The sequence below is a fragment of the Esox lucius genome, chromosome 11, assembly GCF_011004845.1.
Source record: "Esox lucius isolate fEsoLuc1 chromosome 11, fEsoLuc1.pri, whole genome shotgun sequence".
In the NCBI taxonomy this organism is placed as follows: Eukaryota; Metazoa; Chordata; class Actinopteri; order Esociformes; family Esocidae; genus Esox; species Esox lucius.
In genome coordinates this window covers 29,386,704-29,407,343 of record NC_047579.1, presented here as the reverse complement: position 1 = coordinate 29,407,343, position 20,640 = coordinate 29,386,704, and the positions used below count along the sequence as shown (strand labels likewise).

At 44.4% G+C, this 20,640-nt stretch overlaps 2 protein-coding genes across 4 annotated transcripts in view; one reads left to right on the top strand and one right to left on the bottom strand.

Annotated features, from left to right (window-relative positions):
* The window catches only part of LOC105013096 (potassium channel subfamily T member 2), a 73,866-nt gene extending 60,498 nt beyond the window's left edge, over positions 1 to 13,368 (top strand). The window contains exons 18-30 of one of the 3 annotated variants that reach the window (XM_020050606.2): positions 65 to 321; positions 1,049 to 1,346; positions 1,496 to 1,601; positions 2,074 to 2,246; positions 4,314 to 4,385; positions 4,846 to 4,980; positions 5,392 to 5,503; positions 6,149 to 6,247; positions 8,908 to 8,991; positions 9,194 to 9,322; positions 9,461 to 9,806; positions 10,915 to 10,999; positions 11,164 to 13,368. In XM_020050606.2, coding sequence (XP_019906165.1) covers positions 65 to 321; positions 1,049 to 1,346; positions 1,496 to 1,601; positions 2,074 to 2,246; positions 4,314 to 4,385; positions 4,846 to 4,980; positions 5,392 to 5,503; positions 6,149 to 6,247; positions 8,908 to 8,991; positions 9,194 to 9,322; positions 9,461 to 9,806; positions 10,915 to 10,999; positions 11,164 to 11,281 — 2,014 coding nt within the window. In that variant the 3' untranslated portion in view covers positions 11,282 to 13,368. Of the gene's footprint in view, positions 1 to 64; positions 322 to 1,048; positions 1,347 to 1,495; positions 1,602 to 2,073; positions 2,247 to 4,313; positions 4,386 to 4,845; positions 4,981 to 5,391; positions 5,504 to 6,145; positions 6,248 to 8,907; positions 8,992 to 9,193; positions 9,323 to 9,460; positions 9,807 to 10,914; positions 11,000 to 11,163 lie in introns of all 3 variants that reach the window. The other 2 variants (XM_020050605.2, XM_020050607.2) reach the window with 2 other exon arrangements.
* A 1,709-nt stretch (positions 13,369 to 15,077) lies between these two features.
* trim35-12 (tripartite motif containing 35-12) lies at positions 15,078 to 19,803 on the bottom strand. The gene is made up of 6 exons (XM_010874369.5): positions 18,719 to 19,803; positions 18,231 to 18,326; positions 17,662 to 17,892; positions 17,551 to 17,573; positions 17,350 to 17,468; positions 15,078 to 15,888 (listed from the first exon to the last, which is right to left on the bottom strand). The coding sequence occupies exons 1-6, from the start codon at positions 19,250 to 19,252 to the stop codon at positions 15,329 to 15,331; spliced, it is 1,563 nt and encodes a 520-aa protein (XP_010872671.4). The 5' UTR covers positions 19,253 to 19,803; the 3' UTR covers positions 15,078 to 15,328.
* Positions 19,804 to 20,640: the final 837 nt, after the last annotated feature.

Below are 20,640 nucleotides of genomic sequence, written 5' to 3'. Positions count from 1 at the left end.
AACATCAGCTGACACAAACAAGAGCACATACTTCCTTTATCTCCCCGTGTCCTTTGTTTTGAAGGTATGGCGTGTGCCTGATCGGAGTGCGGAGGCTGGACACCGCCAACATCCTGCTGAACCCAGGTCCCTGTCACATCATGGGTGGTTCTGACACCTGTTTCTACATCAACATCTCCAAGGAGGAGAACTCAGCGTTTGTCAGGGGCCACAGGGAGCCCACCCGCGGGGGGGCCAGGGGCGGCGACAGGGGAGTGGGGCCCCAGACCATCTACCATGGACTCACCAGACTTCCAGTCCACAGCATCATCGCCAGCATGGGTTTGTCCCTCGCTGACACAGCTACACTCAGATCAATGCACCTTGTCATCAGACCAGTCAGCTACACTCAGATCAATGCACCTTGTCATCAGACCAGTCAGCTACACTCAGATCAATGCACCTTGTCATCAGACCAGTCAGCTACACTCAGATCAATGCACTGACGTTTCTCGTCAGACCAGTCGGACTCACTATCTGGTATCATACCTGGAATCTTATCCATCCACGTCAAAGGTAGCCTGGCACAGCCAACTGATCCCTGAGCTTACGGTTAAACGCTTCCTGGATAAGCCTGCAGAAGGAATTGGCAGAGCCATGCTATGTAAACCGCACCGTTCATTACATTTTTACATTAAGAGGCCTTACAGTTGTAAGAGAAATCAAACCATCTGACAGTAAGTCTGTCGATAAAATCCTCTGACAACTGAGGGAAATGTCAAGTGTAAATGTATCTAGCGTGTAAATTCCCCTTTGTTTTAGGGACATTACTCAACTGAACCCCCTGGTGGAGAGCGCCAGGACTTCGGCTTCTCAAAGTTTTATCACAAAGCCAACTAGGACTGATTCCAGATCATTCATTGCCCTGTGAGGCTTAAACTGCATATGTGTAAATTTTTCTCTAGGGCACACATTTAACTCTGGACACATGTCTAGGTCACATACTGCTATGGCTGTGGCCTGGTCACTGACAGTCAGTGTGGTTGTGTATGTTCTCCGTCCCCTGTAGGCACCGTGGCCATTGACCTGCAGGACTCTGGCGACAGCAGCCCAAAAGGCCATGGTCATGGAGGTGGGGGCAGGAGCAGCCGGTCAGAGGGGGGGTCGGCAGGGGCCAACACCCTGGCGCTTCCAGCCACGACAGACTCGGCCGAGGAGAGACGCCACAGCATCGCCCCGGTGTTGGAGCTGGTGGACGGGGTGAACTCGCCAACGTTTGATCTGCTGGGGGACCAATCAGAGGACGAGGGCGGGGACGAGGGGAAGGAGGAGGACGAGAAGGGCCAATGGTGGGGCGGACACTGCGAGTCAGTATTTGGAAGTTGTCTGGGGTTCATTGTTGTTTTGAATGAGTATATTTCTGTCCTGCCGTGTTGTGCCCTAATACGTAAGTGTTAACGTGCATGTGTGTGTGTGCGTGCGTGCGTGTGTGTACGTGTGTGTGCATGTGTGGCAGGTGGGTAAAGGGGTACCCGCTGAACTCTCCATATATTGGCAGTTCTCCTGCCTTGTGTCACCTGCTGCAGGAAAAAATGCCCTTCTGCTGCCTGCGTCTGGACAAGGTGAGTGTCAGTCAACCTGCATCCCTGCCTGCCCCATCTTCAATTACAGCCCCATCTTCAATTACAGCCCCATCTTCAATTACAGCCCCATCTTCAATTACAGCCCCATCTTCAATTACAGTCCCATCTTCAATTACAGCCCCATCTTCAATTACTGCCCCATCTTCAATTACTGCCCCATCTTCAATTACAGCCCCATCTTCAATTACTGCCCCATCTTTAATTACTGCCCCATCTTCAATTACTGCCCCATCTTCAATTACTGCCCCATCTTCAATAACTGCCCTGTTTTCAATTACTGCCCCGTCTTTAATTACTGCCCCATATTCAACTACTGCCCCATCTTTATTACTGCCCATCTTTAATTACTGCCCCATCTTTAATTACCCCTTTGATATTATTGATGATGATAGTCTTGAACTATTTTTAATCCACTCCAAAGCATTTCCTGTTTTAATTCCGTCTCCTACAGGTCTGTGAACACGTTCCATTTGAAGACGCTCGGTCCTATGGTTTTAAGAATAAGCTGATCATCGTGTCAGCAGAGAGCGCAGGGAACGGCCTTTACAACTTCATCGCACCCCTGAGGGCCTACTATCGCCCCAGGAAGGAGCTCAACCCCATTGTGCTGCTACTGGAGACCATGTGAGTGGAAACAGATAGACCACAGGAAACCACAGAACATAGATTATTGTATCTTGACTGTGGAAACGCTGGAGGCGAGCACCCTTCAGACTGCAGGTGAAACAGAGAGATTATGTCACATTAGACTACCAATATAAAAGTAGTCATGTTATATTCAGAATTTGCAAAATGTATGTAAAAAAAAAAGGAAGTGTGTGCCTGATGTGGCTCTAATGCAATGCTTTTTTGATGACATCATAAATGAATCAAATAGGCCAGAGTATCTGAGTGTAGTGGAGCTGGGGAGGAGCGAGCAACTGAGTGCCTGTAATTGGTTAGACATGGAGCCGTTTAAAAAACGTTTGAGTGGCAGCCATCTGTCCCACTCTCCCACAGTTTGGTTCCAGGTACGGCTCAGCTATGAGCCCTGGTCACATTCTGACCGCATTTCTCATTTCCTTAATCTCCCTTTAGATTTAGGCATAGCTGTTCCACATGCTGTTGAAATGTTGATTGCTTCTTCTCACCTACTTCAAAAGCAAGGTTCTGTGGCAGGTCTAAACACTCAACTCAAATGCTCACTTACTGTGGCCTGTGCTTCGGGCGGACATTTTCAGAGAGTAGGCTACTGATCCAATAGCCTACTCTCTATGGCCGACAGCAACACCATCCAAATTCATCACTATTTGTTCCTATTGTAAACATATTTGATCAAGTTTAGTTCACTAGTGTTCCAAAGTTTAAATTCAATGCTGTCACCCAGTCGCATAAGGTCACTGAAATATACTGATGACTGGTGTAGCCTTATAAGGTCATGTACTCGACCTGGCCAAGCCAGAGTTGCCTCACCTCAGAGTCTGTCTCCTTTTTAGGTTTCTTCCTAGTTTGGAACTCTACTAGGTTGTTTTTCCTGGCCACTGTGCTTTCATTTCTCATTGTTGTTTGCTCTTTGTGTGTCCATTTAAGGACTTTGTGAAACATGCTAATGTTAAAAGGGCTTTGGAAAATACATTTGATGGCTTGATTGATTGACATATTCTTTTCATAGCCAGCTAATAGCAATCAAGCTGAAATACACAGTGTTGAGTGCTAGGTAACAATAACTTGCAAAAATAACCTAATTTTGAACAGTCAAATGTTAACAATTGTAAGTGGGCTCCAAAGTCAGTGGCCTCCAAAGTCAATGGCCTCCAAAGTCAGTGGCCTCCAAAGTCATTGGCCTCCAAAGTCAGGGGCCTCCAAAGTCAATGGCCACCAAAGTCATTGGCCTCCAAAGTCAGTGGCCTCCAAAGTCATTGGCCTCCAAAGTCAATGGCCTCCAAAGTCAGTGGCCTCCAAAGTCAGTGGCCTCCAAAGTCAGTGGCCTCCAAAGTCATTGGCCTCCAAAGTCAGTGGCCTCCAAAGTCATTGGCCTCCACAGTCAGTGAGCTCAAAAGTGTGTTCAAAAATAGGATACAGCTTGCAAGCACCACCCTGATTACCATCCCTTTTCCGTGTAAAAAAACGTGTTGGATACTACTCTCATTCCAAAATACTAGTCTAATGAAGTGGAATTCTCTTGTATACTAAATGTGTAGTTAATGAGTTCACCATTGCCTCTTGTAGTTAGTGTCCCATATATAAGTGTACCGTGCTTTTACTGGTCTAAAACACCAGGCTGACTTCACACAATCTAAAAATACACCCGTTGTTTACACCCCTTACACAAACCTAGTAGGCCAACATTATAGTGGAATCCAATAAAACGACAATAAAACGCTGAGTCATGGACTTGAAGTGCTTTGTTATCCCACTTTTCTGTGCACACAGCAGCAAGACACTATATGTTCTCAAGTAGCCCGAGTTCAAGATCTGTTTGTGCCGTCTTTCCAACTCCCACGGTGATTGGTCATGTAACCATAGTAATAATAGAATGAAAGGTGTAGTACAAGGAACATAGTCGGAGATATAGGAGTTGGCATTACATCACAACAGATGTGGGACTCAGGCGCTGCAGGGGGCCTAGCCTGTATGTTTCTTGTGTTGCACTAGTTATTTTCTGCCGCTGTTTTGGGGCTCCTTGTAATCCAAGTGTTGTGATTGATTCAGACCTGAGCCAGACTTCCTGGAGGCTATCTGCTGGTTCCCCATGGTGTTCTACACAGTGGGCTCCATCGACAAGTAAGATAGTCCTCCTCAATACCCATCGCTCTGCTCTGTGTTCTACTCCTACACTACATCTTTTCTTCGCCTAATTTATACTGACTCTGTAGATGGACTTTATTTTAGTCAGTGTATTGCATCAGTCTATCAGTCCCTCTGTTCACTGTATTCTTAGATGTTTCTCTGTATTTCAACAGCTGCGTATGTCAGTTCTTTTAATGTCAATACTTGATGAGCTGCATTAGTAGTTCTATGATTCCAATCGTCTTCATGTCTTTCTCTGTCTCTTTGTCTCCGTATCTGTCTCTATCTATATATCTGTTTCTATTGTTTTCTCTCTATCTCTCTCCGTATCTGTCTCTATCTATAAATCGGTTTCTATTGTTTTCTCTCTATCCCTTTCTCTCCGTATCTGTCTCTATCTATCTGTCTCTATTGTTTTCTCTGTGTATCTTCCTCTATCACCCTCACTCTCAAGCCTGGACAGTCTGCTGCGTTGCGGGGTCACGTTTGCTGACACCATGGTGGTGGTTGACAAGGAGAGCTCCATGATTGCGGAGGAGGATTACATGGCAGACGCTAAGACCATTGTGAATGTCCAGACCCTTTTTAGGTGTGCTGATCAACCATTACACAACCCTATCTGAACAAGGACAACCATGTCTAACTCCACATTACAAATACATAATCATCTCTAATTACGCACCACAACCATTACCCAACTTTGTCCAAGCACGGGCAACCATGTCTAACTCCACATGACAAATACATAATGGTCTCTAATTACGCACAACCATTACAAAACCATCAGTAAGGTCCGATGACCATTACACCAACATGTCTAAACGCGCACAACCATTACACAACCATATGTAAAGACAAACAACTATTATACAACTATACCTGCATTGCAACATAAAAAATTGCAGTTTGATTTTTGGCGTACATCCAATGATATTGAATTCTGCATTCTGTGTGCATTTTGAGTACATATCCAGTCTCTTTGTCTTTTTTATCTGCTCAGACTGTTTCCAGCTCTCAGCATCATCACTGAGCTCACCCACCCAGCCAACATGCGCTTCATGCAGTTTAAAGTCAAAGACCACTACTCCCTGACTCTCTCCAAGCTGGAGAAGGTAACATTGTGTTTTCCTACTCTATGGTGAGTCAGACCATCTCTGTCAGACAATTTAATGAGGGCTCTTTTAGAACAGTCAATACGAGGTGGCACTCCATTACTGTAATGCTTTTTCCTTTTCCCCTCTCTCTCTCTGTCTCTATCCCTGTTTATTACATTGTCTCTCTCTCTCACGCTGCCTGTCTCTCTCTCTCACTGTGTCTCTCTCTCAATGTGTCTCTCTCTCACTGTGTCTCTCTCTCTCACTGTGTCTCTCTCTCACGCTGCCTGTCTCTCTCTCACTGTTTCTCTCTCTCACACTGCCTGTCTCTCTCTCTCACTGTGTCTCTCTCTCACACTGCCTCTCTCTCTTTCTCTCTCTCACTGTGTCTCTCTCTCACACTGCCTCTCTCTCTTTCTCTCTCACTGTGTTTCTCTCTCACGCTGCCTCTCTCTCTTTCTCTCTCTCACTGTGTCTCTCTCTCACTGTTTCTCTCTCACGCTGCCTCTCTCTCTTTTTCTCTCTCACTGTGTCTCTCTTTCATGCTGCCTCTCTCTCTCTCACTGTGTCTCTCTTTCACGCTGCCTCTCTCTCTCTCACTGTGTCTCTCTCTCACGCTGTCTCTCTCTCCACGTCTTCCTGTGTGTGGTTATCTGGTAGAAGGAGAAAGAGAAGGGCTCCAACCTGGTGTTCATGTTCCGCCTGCCCTTCGCTGCTGGTAAGGTGTTCAGCGTCAGCATGCTGGACACTCTACTCTACCAGGTTTGTCTGAACAGTCAACTCACCGTATTTTCCCTATTTGAACAGATCTAATTTTCACTCTGATGCCAGAGGAAAAGGGTTAGAGCCACTGTTATCTTTTCCACATGTGCAGATTACTGCTGTACTTGCCGAGGTCAGGCCACTTAGGTAGTATCATTTGTAACAGCCTACACCTGACACCCATGCAGGTGCTGATGACAACAGTAATAGGAGTTTATTTCCAACAATGAGACTGCCTGCAGAGAGGACCCTCATGAACCTCTACAGATACATCACACAGTCTCCAGCTGCATTGCCGTCTGGCACTGCAACTTTTTATCCTGCAAATCATATGGCTCCTCAGATCCATGGTGGTGTCACCCAAGCACACCAAACACACCACCATCAGACTGTTGTCAGCTATCTGCCCTGCCCCAGATTAGAAGGAATCTGTACCTTAAAAGCCTTTTGCACACACACTCCAACAAAACATACTACATCATGGGAGTCAAACTCATTTTGCCTCAGGTTCCTCACTCGGTCAGAAATTAGGTCTGGGGGGAAGGCATGTTGGGCAGTTCTTATAGCCTGTCTAGTGTCTAGAAAACTGTTAATGGACTGGTTAATAAACTGGACATGGTAGGAACGTACACCGATCAGCCATGGTGACCCTTGTCCACTGCTAAAAGAGCCTACAATAGGCATGTGAGCATCAGAACTGGACCACAAGGCAATGGAAGAAGGTGACCTGGTCTAATGAATCATGTTTTCTTTTTCATCACGTAGATAGCCGGGTGCGTGTGTGTTGCTTACCTGGAGAACACATGGCACCAGGATGCACTATGGGAAGGAGGCAAGACGGTGGAGGCAGTGTGATGCTTTGGGCAATGTTCTGCTGGGAAACCTTGGGTCCTGCCATTCATGTGGATGTTATTTTGACACGTACCACCTACCTGAGCATTGTTGCAGACCATGTACACCCTTTCATGGCAATGGTATTCCCTGATGGCTTTGGCCTCTTTCAGCAGGATAATGTGCACTGCCACCAAGCAAAAATGGTTCTGGAATGGTTTGAGGAACACAACAACGAGTTTAAGGTGTTGACTTGGCCTCCAAATTCCCCAGATCTCAATCCTATCGAGCTTCTGTGGGATGTGTTGGACAAACAAGTCCGATTCATGGAGGCCTCATCTCGCAACTTACAGGACTTAAAGGATCTGCTGCTAACGTCTTGGTGCCAGATACCACAGCACACCTTCAGAGGTATAGTGGAGTCCATGCCTCGACGGGTCAGGTCTGTTTTGGCGGCAGAAGGGGGAACTACACAATATTAGGCAGGTGGTCATAATGTTATGGCTGATCAGTGTATGCCCATTACCATTCCTAAACAGATTTTATTTGTTTTGTCAATTTAAAGTATTCCTTTTTTTCTGCCTCACTGTGACTGTGGAAAGGTTCAGAATTAATAAAAAACATCAGAGCCAAGTTAAAAAATAAACGGGAGACCAAGAACGGTCTCTCTGTTGAGCTTAGATGTATATTATGCTACGAATAGTTTAGGGCTGAGATGAATGGTCAGTATGTTGGGATACATGTAGGACCTTGTATTATGTGGAACGATATTAGTGTGGTTGTATATACTGAATACCAGTGTTCCACATTTTCCATCAAGGCCACTTTGGTGGATGAGATAATAAATTCAAGGCCACACTAAAGGCCACCAGGGGTCACCAAAGGCCCACAGGCCTTGCAATGAAAAACAGCGCTGTACTGTATATACAATACTAATACAGTTTAGGAATATATGTTGAACAAAGTCATTTAAAACATTTTGAACAAAGATACATTCCAAAGTTTGGGATGGGCCAAAAATAAATACATAAATATTATAATAAATTTTATTAGGGATGACTTTTACATTCTGGAGCCAGTTTATGTTAGTGTCTGTCGTGTCCCAAATGCCTTCCTGTTATGTAGTGCTCTGCTTTTTGAAAGAGTATGCACTGCTTTTGACCATAGTTTATATTTGGAAGAAAATGTGAAAGGTCTGTATTTATTAGATAGACCATAACCATCAGGAAAATCAGTGAGACACATGGCCATGGCGGGCAGACAGGCATCGAGGCATTCAGTTACTGTGTGGTTGAACGTCGGAACGGGCCTGTGACCTAAGCAACATCAGCAAGTCAGTGGTGTGAAGAACAACACCTCGGAGTTCGCTGGCTCTTGGAACAGATGGGCCCACCGGGTTCTACTCCAGTCAGCTAAGAACAACAACAGTATCTCCACAGGGTTCTAGATCACCAATACCAGAAAAATTAGGGGAGGAAAAATGGTCTAATGCACTCCGCTTCCTGTTGTGTTCTGTTGATGGCAGAGTCAGGGTTTAGTGTCAGCAACATGAGCCTACTGACCCATCCTGTCTGAGGTCAACGGTACTGGCTGGACGGTGGTGGTGTCACGTTGTGGGGAATGATATCCTGGCACATATTAGCTCCCTTGATACTAATTGAGCAGCATTTGACCCCCACTGCATATCTGGACATTGTTGCTGACCAGGTGCATCCCTTCACAACTAAAGTCTATCCTTCATCAACTGTGGAACAATATATCATATCTTTACGGCCCCTTTGTACATACAATATTTAACCATGTTTTGTTGGTTTGTGTGTTATGCCCAGTCTTTTGTGAAGGACTACATGATATCCATCACCAGACTGTTGTTGGGTCTAGACTCCATGCCTGGCTCAGGATTCCTCTGTGCTGTGAGTACCTCATCATCCACTCGTGTCCTCAGTTGTTACTGTCGAAACGTTGTACAATGTAATGGCTGTTATATTACATGATATGTGTAGCATTCAGTCCAGCCTTGTACTGAGGTGGAAGGGACGTCAGTGTAGATGCCTGGCACTGAGGATGATGACGTTAATGAAGGATAATGAAGGTAGAGTCTTTGGGGTCTCGTAGATGAAGATAACTGAGGAGGACCTGTGGATCCGGACCTATGGTCGTCTTTACCAGAAACTATGCTCCTCTACTGGGGACATCCCCATCGGCATCTATCGCACTGAAGCCCACAAGCTACCGGTCTCTGAGGTAACTGTATGGACAGAAATGTCGTACTTCACAGTAGTTAATGAGTCCGCCATCGCGAAGAGAGAGTGCAGTCATAATAATATTCATTCCTAGTAACTAACTGCTGCTGGTTATTGGTCTAAGCTGAGTGTGTTCCAGTCCCAGGTGTCCATCACGGTGGAGGACTACGAGGACACCAGAGAACCCAGGGAGCCCCTGCTGTCCCGGACAGGCCCCCACCGCAACTCCACCTCCTCCGAGCCTCCGTCCTCATCCTCCCACTCCTCGGACCACCCCCTCCTCAGGCGGAAGAGCATGCAGTGGGCCAGGAGACTGAGCAGGAAGGGGTGTCGCGGGACGTCTGGGTCGAAGGGAGGGACGGGGAGCGCTGCGGAGAGAATCAGCCAGCAGAGACTGACCCTGTTCAGGCGCTCTGAAAGACAGGAGCTGAATGCCCTGGTCCGCATGCGCATGAAACACCTTGGCCTTTCACCCAGCGGGTTCAGTGAGTACCTTGATGTTTTAAAAGGGTTTTAAAAAGCCTGTTAGTATGGCTTAACTGTTTGACATACTGTTATGGAATGTTTTTGAATAACGGACAGTTCCTGGAAATGAATTCAGTACCAATACAAGGTTTAGACACATCTTCTATTCAAGGATATTTCTTTATTTTTCCTTTGCCTTGATGAAAGCTTTGACTACTTTTGACATTGTCTCAGCCGGCTTCATGAGATAGTCACCCAGAATGCTTTTCCAACAGTCTTGAAGACGTTCCCACGTATGCTGAGTACTTGTTGGCTGCTCTTCCTTCACTCTTCAGTCCAACTCGTCCAGAACCTCTATCTCAGTTGTTTTGAGGTCAGCTAATTGTGGAGGCCAGATCATCGGATACAGCACTCCATCACTTTCTTACTTGGTCAAATAGCCCTTACGCTGACTGGATGTTTGTTTTGGGTCATTGTCCCGTTGAAGTGAGTCCTCCAAAGAGCAAACAAGATGGGGGGGCATAACACTACTGGATGCTGGTTGGGTCTACCTTGAATTCTAAATAAATAAAAGACAGTGTTGCCAGCAAAGCACCCCCACACCACACCTTGTCCTTCATATGCTTCACGGTGGAAACCACACATGCAGAGATCATACGTTCACCCAGTCTGCATCTAACAAACACATGGTTGGAACCAAAATTCTCAAATTTGGACAAACCACACCAAAGGACCGATTTCCACCATTTTAATGTCCATTTGTTGTTTCTGCTTTGACCCAAGCACGTTTCTTATCCTTATGTTTGTCCTTCAGTCGTGGATTCTTTGCCGCTATTTGACCATGGCTGCTATTTGATGGCCTGATTCACACAGTCTCCTCTGTACAGTTGATGTTGAGATGTGTCAGTTACTTGAACTCTGTGAAGCATTAATTTTGTCCGAATCTGAGGTGCAGTTAATTGCCGATTTATGAAGCTGATAACTGTACTTAACTTATCCTAATAAACAGAAGTAACTCTGGGTCTTCTCAGTCGACCTACCCTATGAAATAACAGTTAAATATGTCCACAAAATAAACCCAAAACGTATTAAACATTTATTTCTTGTCTTGTGTACTTCCTGCCTCAGACGGAATGACAGACCAGGGCAACCGGTTGTCTTACATCCTCATCAATCCCTCTCCTGATACCAGGCTGGAACTGTATGATGTGGTGTGAGTACGCAACGTCCTGATGACTCAGTCATATCACTCACTCAGCAGTCAACATAAGCCTGTATATATGCTGGTTTAGAATGGTATGACTAGACAACAGCATTTATCAGCAGTACATGTATTCTTGATCTAAATGTGTCTTGGTGTGTATGACCCACCTCCAGGTACCTGATCAGGCCAGACCCCCTGTCTCTGGTGCCCAACCAGGGGGCTGGTAGGAAGGCCAGCAACTGCCGCTCCGAGGGTCACAGGTTCGACACACAGGACAGTACCCATTTGTGAGCGTAGCCGACAGAACTCACCAGCATAGCGGGAAAGGGGAGGAAAAAAATATATATGAATATTGGAGAGAGACTATTGGGGAAGGTCATGTGGTCCAGATCTTCAGCTATCCCTTCTTTTTTTATTCTCAAATGCATGGACCTTTTCTACAAGCTCATTTGATTTCTTTATGCACGGTTTCATTAGCGATGTGGATAACTGTGGACACAGAAGTGCATTAAAAAGAACTTGTATTTGTGTATGTGCCTGTATTATACGTATGTATGTTGAAAGACAGACACTGCAAATGTATGGACAGCCAAAGGAACATATCTCCAGATGGATTTGGTGGGATAACTGATATTCTTCTGTCTGTGTCGTTGCCGTGTGTTGAGTCACACTCGAGATCATTCAAGGTGATTTTAGCAGAGTCAACCATGATCTATGGTTTCATTAATATATTTTGTACCTTTTTATCTGATTATACCATTGCTTCAGCTCTGTCAGTTCCCATGATCATCTTTCAGCCCACCAGCATCAGAGGAAGCCAAAGAGACAATGTGGATTGCCTACCATTTAGCACATTTAGAGAGCTACCAGGCATGTGTCAATGCTTGGTAATCTGCAACACCGTTTACTGTCCTCAACCAGAAAGGGAGGCCTTGAAGAAGTGAACCTGTCCTTGTCTTCTTCCGTGAGAATCCCTCGAAAAAAGCTAATATTTGTTTTCCTATACTTGTTTCTTTATGGAAAGTTCTACGTAGCCAAGAACAGTCTGTCTCTGTTAAGTGTTTCCCTATTACCCACATCTCCTCAACAAGCTTGCTGTTCTTTTGTCATGCATGTTGGAGAATCATGCATGTGGAGACCAAGGACTTGCAAGCCTCATATATATTTGTTTAGCAGAGATGGCGGTGCCACAGTGTGGTCAGAATTCTGCTCAGCATCCCTGTACTTCAGTACTTCTTTCTGTGCCATTCCAAAAGATATGAAATGTGTATATATTAAAGTCAATATACATCTACTCTTTCAATGGCTCGATTTGATTTTCAAAGATTTTTTGTTTTCTATTTTGAGTATCTTCATATCCAATTTATTGTTAACCCTTCGGGCACAGCAGTCAAGAGATCTGGAAATGCTTGTCCCGTGACATGTTCCATCAAACAGCCATTCTTCTCATCACACTGCTTGCTTAATCAGGAAGTCCGGGGAACCAAGGTGTCAAACGGAGAAGCCTATCAACCTCAAACAGCTTAAAGGTGCCCAAGCCACCACAAAACACGACCATCAGCCATGTGTAGCACAGCCTTGGCTTGCGTCGCTTGGGAGGCCCCCCCTCCAATTAGTTTTCAAAGTTATTATTATACTCACACAGTAGCTGGGCTTTGCTGTTATGACAGTGTACCTGATTCCACCAGTTGTGGCTTGCAATGAACATATTCTGGGTTTGATACATGACTGTTCTGAAAATAATGCATATAAATAGAGGTACCAACCTACCCCGTGTTAGTCATCCCATTGTCTGACACCGCAGTGCTTTCAACTGGTTTCACCCATCTCATCTCACAGGGCAATCTATTGTCCAGACTCATCTTTCATTTTTCACTGTTAGAGTATGAGTCATACTCTAATATTGTCACCATCAAAAAAGCCCTTAATGGTGTCCTATGCCCTCATGTTAACCTCCCCCTCCCGTGTGTGTGTGAGTGCATGCATGCATGCGTTTCTGACTTCCCCAAACCGTGCTTGACAAGGTTTCCTAGAAAATGTTGGCTAATGGGGACATTTTCCAGTCCCCATTTTGAAAAATGGTGTTTAGGTTGAGGGTGAAAGTTGTAATTTGGGGTTAATGCTAGAATTAGTGTTAGGCATTACCAGTTAGTTTAAGGGTTATGGTTAGGCATTAAGGGTAAGTTAAGTTTAGTTATACGTTCATTTATTAAATTTAGGTAGAGGTTAGGGTTAGAATTACCATGGTTAAAATTAGTAAGACTTGTTTTAAGGGCAATCTGCTTTGGTGTCCCATTTAGATTGTGTGTGTGTGTGCGTATGTGTGCGTGCGTGCGTGTGTGGTTGTGTGATGTCTGTTCCCTAAAGCACTGTGTACTGATGATTGCTGTGACTCATTTTGCTATATATATTATATTCTGTAGGATAAAAACTCTTGAGATGCACCATTTGTTTTGAAGTGTCCATTATATAAATAATGATCGTCTTGACATCAGAGGCCAGATTGATTGGTATGTAGGGGGAAACAGTCTGAACCCGCCCCTTCTAGAATGTTCTAATACATGCACAAACTATTCATGTGACGAAAAACATCGTTGTCATTATGACTTATTAGAATGACTTACAGATGATCCCTTGTTGTATGTAAGGAAGCATACTACAAACACACCACCCTATCACACAACACAGCTATGTCCTTGTGGACAGCTGCAGGGTCAGTGAGAGGTCAATCAACCATATCACATGACATGCAGTGTCATGGTGAATCTATCACCCTTCTTTCAGGGTTCAGAAAAACCGAGCTGGAAAATTCCATCTCTGTCCTTACGTGTCAGTTGTATACTGATGGCATCCACACACCTATGAGCACTCACACTTTTTCTTTACCATCATTTTACTGGGTGAGTTGATTGACAACACAATCTCATTTACAGTAACAACTAGGGTGAAATTAGGGGTTAACTTCCCCGGACAGGCACATATTGGTAGACTATCCACCTTATCAATGATTTCATCTAACAACCTTTTGGTTAGTTGTCAGACAATCCCTTGATAGCCACATGAACAATTGTACTACCTTCTATACATAATAGAATGTGGACTTCGTATGGAGGCTATAGAAGAAACCGAGGATGTTCGACATCAGTGGCCCATGAACGTCACAGGTGAGAGCAACAGAATCTCACATGAACACGATTTGTGATTAAGGACCGGCTTCATGACAGCAATTCCTAGCGGACTCGGTGGAGTCGATGTTGAGATATGAGTCTTCTGAAGCATTCAGGTGTCGTTCTGATTATCACAAAGCTTGGTCAACCAGGAAGTTAATATCAGAATCCTTACAGGCCATTTATCGAGCTCACAGTCGCAAAAAGGAGCCACTAGAGCGCAGTTAGTCAACCATAATTGGCACTTCACTTTACACAGACACTGATGGCCAAATACTCTAGCTTCCTTGACAATCATCAAGAATATGCACACCTTCCCAGCCATGTTGATTCTTTATGTTATACACTTAGTTTAAATGCAGTTATGTTTTTACTCCACACTTGTATATTACTGTTTTGCTCTATTTTGTTTGGACTTCGTGTAGAGTAGATGTTGCGAAGAGTAGAAATCTCCAACCACTTCAGCAAAGTAAACTGTCCTCTGTTAACCTGCCTATTATTACAGATCCTCTCCCATCATCTAATTTTCCTTGAGGGTTAGCCCAGGCATGCCAGTGGAGGCTGGTGTCACATTAAATCAAAGGACAGGCTTATTGTAATAGCTTATGTGTACTTAAAGGGGAATAAAAGTCACACTTCCTTAATCGCTGTAGTGCTGTAAGGACTTTCAAATCAAACCATGACTAGCGACAGGATTACAACACATATTTTATAACAAAATTCTTCGCTGTTCAGACTTCTTATTTAACACTTTAATACGCCTTGAAATTTGCTTTATCACCTGCACCATAACAGAACTGCAGCTTGCCAGCTTCTTGCATATGTATCAAAGTGTATCTCTTTGCCACATATTCAGAACAGAGCACCATTCTAAAAACCTAAATATACTGTACATCCAATAAACATAAATAAAACCAAGCAGCATTCCATTTCATTTTATTCAATGGCAAACTGTGGAACATGTTTCGGATTGTATGGAATATCTTTATTCCTCTTGCACATGCTATGTGATGAACGCAGTATTATTTCTTCTGATTAGATCATAAATATGTTTTAAACACACTGTGCCAAGAGGTTAACTAGACTTATATGTATTGTGACTCGGATGCGTGTGTGTGTGTGTACTGAATGTTCAAGTAGCACAGTCTTTGAATGATGCTGTAAGAACGCATCACCAGGTGGCGCTGTTCCACACTGCCACTTTTACAGGACAAATCTTCAGAGGGCCGGGGTTGTTGCCGTTGATGTTGGCCCCAGGGCAGAAGAAGGGGAACATCCTCTCACTGAAGAAGTCGTTGAAGGTGTAGATGGACGTCATGTTAACAGGGTTGGAGAAATCTACCCGCCCACAGTCATAGTCCAGCTGCACCCGGACCCTCTCCATCTTCCCTGGCAGCTTTAGTGGGGTGTGTGGCCGGGTCATGGCCATGTACTTGCCCTCACTGTGGGAGATCATCCAGAAGCCGACCTCGGGGCAACCTGAGATCTGGCCCTTCCTGTTGACGGACTCCTTGACCACGCCCAGCATCCAGTCATCCTTATCCCCAACCTCCACCTCCCAGGCGTGGCGGCCAGACGTGAAGCCCTCAGAGCCCAGGAGAAACACAAAGTGGTCGAAACGCTCGGGGTTGTCTGGGAGCTCCTGCACATGACCGCTGTTGCTCACACTGGTCAGGTGCTTGTTCAGAGAGAGCCAGGAGTAGGCTGTGTTGGGGTCCAGAGTCACAGGAGCTAGGTAGGAAACAGAAATACTACTTATAAGTCGGTATGCAGAGTTTGTAACGGATACATGTAACAGATTACATAAAACATTAACAGTAATCCGTTAGGTTACCAGCTAAAATATTGTAATCGGATTACAGATACTTTTGAAAAAATGTATGACTACTTCTTGGATAACTTCAACTGAAAATGAATAAGTGCGCAAAAATAAGTTTGACACGTTGCATGTTTGATTTTTGAACAAAACAATTGAACACCTCAGGTGTGCGTGTGATCATCAGGAGAGTAAAGATATAGCATAACCATGTTAGTGACCGATGAAGCGCTAGTTTAATTTTCTCCGTTTTTGGCTGGTAAAAACAGTATGTCTACAATAATATTTTGTCTACAATAATATTAGCCGACCCATATTAAATGTGATTTAGTAATCTAATATCGACGCGTCTTTCCCAGAACAATGATAGGCGATCTCTGGTGTTTTTGCCGGACCGCGTAAACGGAGCCGGCCAGGAAGAGTGAATATCTCCGACCGACCGACCGAAAAAGCAAATTATGCATTAATGGAAATTAAGCATTTGGCTTTGTTTCAGATAGATAAAAACTTCGCTGGCTACAACATTCAGTAGCTGCGTTATAGTAAGCCTAAAAGAAACATGTTCACGGGTATGTTGCGACTATTTCTGGTGGATTTTTGTTGGCTTTCTGGTCCAGGATTAACAAAAACTTCGCTGGCTACAACCTTCAGTAGCTACTTTATAGTAAGCCTAAAATAAAACTTTATATTGCGACTATTTCTGGCGGATGTTCATTGTACGCATCCGTATATGATTTTGTGGGTAATATATGTTAAATATATATTGGACAGTAAAAGAGTAGGGGTTTCCATGAGTCGCTCATCTGATGAAAAAGTAAGTTATCGTCACCTATATTTATTGTTGTTGAATGTCATTCACGAATGAAAGGAAAACGAAAGTTTTTGCGCCATGAAATAGCTTTGGCTGTGTTAAGTTCAAGTAGTAAGTTAGACACTAGTAATATTACTGGCTAATAAGCTGTTAAAACGGTCGTGGTGTAGTGTGTGGTTAAAGACACCACCGCTCAGGTGGGAGACGCGGGTGTGAAAATAGTCTAATGTGCGACTTGTCCGTTCCTGCACTTATTTTATCCCAAGTCAAGCGCTGGTTCAGTTGGTTATATTCCTACTTGTCTTCAAAAGCCTTTTAATATATAAGTAATCCGATTACGTTACTGAGTTGAGTAATCGTTACTGATTACAAACGTGGACAGGTAACTTGTAACTGATTACATTTAAACTACCCAACCATGTGGGTATGTACTAATACATCAACAAGCAGGCCTACTTCTATCAAAGTTAGCAGATTACCAGTTAATTCACTAACAGCAAGCTACGTTGTGCATTTGATGTATCCAAACAAACCACGGGTAACATAGGTGTAACAGAGTACGTACTGTACTCCACCATCCCCATCATCTTCTCCCAGACCTTGTACTTGAGGGAGCCCAGATGCTTGGCCACATTTATCAGAGCACCTGAGATCTTCTCTGGACTCTTCTGAGGTATCTGAGCTCTGAAATAGCATAATGGTTAGTCACTTCTAGTTTCAGTTTGGTACATTTTATTAGTTTATTTCAGCTACTCTAAAAACTTACCTTTTCTTGGTGGTGCTGTAGTTCTGCAATGAGGGAAAGAACACTTTACTTTTTTTCCTGTTTCATACTTCATACAGGTTTATCTAATGCTTTTTAAAAGTTTCTTGTCACCTGAAGGAAAAGAGCATCACTTGATTCTATCTCATTGTCAATTGCGATGATGACGTGAGAGAGGGTGAGGATATCTCTGGTTATGGCCTCAGTATTCTTCTTCACTAGATGTCTTTTCTGCTCATCTTCCTCGTGTAGGACAGCTATCCTGGATTCCTCCTCCTTGTGCAGAAACTGCCTGAGCTCTTCAAACTCCTCTCTGATCCTTTTTTCTGTCTGCTGCGTCTGGTTCTGGGAAAACAGGAGAAATGGTAAATAGAGAGAGCAATGTTTTCACAACACTAGTACCCGGGGAACAGAATGGCAGACCCGTTTTGTCAGAGTGTTGTTTTGGTATGCAGTCACTGAGAGTCTCTTACAACCTACATACTGGAGGTCCCATTTCTGATTTGTGCAATAAATTCACTCCAAAATAACCTAATTGTCCCTCAAGGTGAAATTAATTTTTCAATGACCAGGCAGTACTGCTTGCTTTTATATACTTGAGCCCTAACAGTGTGTCAACTAAACATCAGTCGGTGTTGCTATCTGCTGACGTCCCAAGGGGTTTCAGACTCCTCTGTTGATACCTTGATGTGCACAGTTGTGTCATCACACTTTTGCTTGGCTTCATAGAGGCCACGGAGGCTCTTCTTTAGAGGGATCAATTCTTTCTTTATTTCTTCCTATGGGAAAGAGATGAACAGAGAGAAACAGAGAGATTGAGAACTATTGAGAGTCACTGCTGGGCAGGGTATAAGAGCTTAGCTTAAGAAAAGCCAAGAAGCAAAAATCAATGACTCCATCTGGCTTTATCTTTAACGGCTGTTGTAAAATGTGGCACATGAATCACGTTTCACAACTTATGAATGATCGTACTACTTTCAAGTTTCCTACTTTTCCTAATACAAGCTGGATTAAGAATAAATGTTAAACGTATGGCCAATAATAAAGTAGTATATCCAAATAGAAATATGTGAATTAAAAACACTTTATTAAAGAACAACACTTAGGACAATATTAAAGCTAAGTCACTCAACCACCCCCAACTGAACGTTAAGAGAAAAGCCGTAGTAACCTTGAGTTCCTGGGCCCCTTCCTCCAGTGGTATGACTCTGTGGCCCTGGTGCCTCCTGGACGTGTGACACACACAGCACAGCACCTCGGCATCGTCCTGGCAGAACAGCTTCAGGACCTCCGCGTGGCTGGGGCATTTGGCCACCACAGTCACCGGGACGGGCTCCCAGACCGCCGCCCCGCTCGACTCATCCTGGATCCTCTGCTTCCTCAAGAAGGTGTCGGACACATTCTTCAGAGCCAGGCTCACCGTGGGCTCCGCCAGGGAGCACTTCACACGACACACCGGGCACTCACGCCTCGCCTTCTTCTGGTTCCAGAACTGCTGCAGACAGGCCCGGCAGAAGCTGTGGCTACACTTGAGCACCACGGGGTACCGGAAGATCTCGCAGCAAACAGGGCAGGTTAGTTCATCCTCCAGAACGGAAGCAGAGTGTGAGGTCACGGCCCGGGGCCGCAGACCGTTCTCTGCCTTGGGGCTCTGGAGGAAGGAGGGTTTCCCAGGCTGGGAGGATGCCCGCGGGCGCAGCGCCATGGCCGGCACCTGGACTACAGTTAGAGGGCTGCTGTGGCGAATTCCAGAGGAGGAAATGTCTTTCAGGAGTGCTGCAGCATCTAGTCTTTCCTGAGCAAAGTTTTTCGTCAGCTTTCTCTAATCTAGGAAAACACTGGACTGACTGCTAAGGACACAACACGGACAGAGTAAATGAGGGCCATAAGATCCATAGGCGCCTTGAACCTGTAGAACCGGTACTGCTCCGCCCCCCTTTAATGGCTGTATCTGCCCATAACAGGGTTCTTAGAAACCAGTGATCAGCTAATTTCAGCCCAGCTGACCTCCATCAGTCAGACCGCTTGTTTCAGAGAAAGCTTGAGAGGTGGAAGTGTCATGGGTAGATAAAGTCTGGAGCACCAAGTGCTATACTGGGAGTAGGCGACCTGTTTGCAGTAAACAAACATGGCTGTTTTGGGGATGCAGGCAGTTTAAGGTTGACCATGTAATAAACTATGAGAATGTGGGATTGTCAGAAGATATCTCACATCACAAGTATATAGTTAGGTCTGGAAATATTTGGACAACGACAATTTTCATAATTTTTACTCTGTGGGCCACCATAATGGATTTGAAATGAAACAACCGAGATGCAATTGAAGTGCAGACTTTCAGCTTTATTTCAAGGGGTTGAACAAAATATTGTATGAAACGTTAAGGAATTGCAACCATATTTCAGGGACTCAAATGTAATTGGATTGTAATAAACACAGTCATAAATAAAATGTTTATTTTTAATACTTTGTCGAGAATCCTTTGCATGCAATGACTCGTTGAAGTCTGGAATGCATGGACATCACCAAAGGCTGGGTTTCCTCCTTTGTGATGCTTTGCCAGGCCTTTACTGCAGCTGTGTTCAGTTGCTGTTTGTTTGTGGGTCTTTCTCTACTTTAAGTTGTCTTCAGCAAGTGAAATGCATGCTTGATCGGGTTGAGATCAGGAAAATGACTTGGCCATTGCAAAATATTCTACTTCTTTGCCTTAAAAAACTCCTGGGTTGCTTTTGCAGTATGTTTTCAGTCATTGTCCATCTGTAAAGTGAAGTCCAATCAACTTCGCTGAATCTGAGCAGACTGTCCCTACACACTTCAGAATTCATCTGACTGCTTCTATCACATCATCTATAAACACTAATGACCCAGTGCCATTGGAAGCCATGCATGCCCATGCCATCACACTGCCTCCACTGTATTTTACAGATGATGTGGTATGCTTTGGATCATGAGCCGTTCCAAGCCTTCTCCATACTTTTTCTTCTCATCCTGGTACAGGTTGATCTTAGTTTCATCTGTCCAAAGCATGCTGTTCCAGAACTGGGCTGGCTTCTTTTTAAAATGTTTTTGGCAAAATCTAATCTGCCTTTCTATTCT

Excerpts from the sequence above, each read along its gene's own strand:
- trim35-12 (XM_010874369.5), bottom strand. The coding sequence starts at position 19,252 with ATGGCGCTGCGCCCGCGGGCATCCTCCCAGCCTGGGAAACCCTCCTTC. Across the intron at positions 17,574-17,661 it reads GTGATGCTCTTTTCCTTCAG|AACTACAGCACCACCAAGAA; the intron begins GTGACAAGAAAC and ends CCCTCATTGCAG. Across the intron at positions 15,889-17,349 it reads GATGGGGATGGTGGAGTACA|CTCCTGTGACTCTGGACCCC; the intron begins GTACGTACTCTG and ends TTTCCTACCTAG.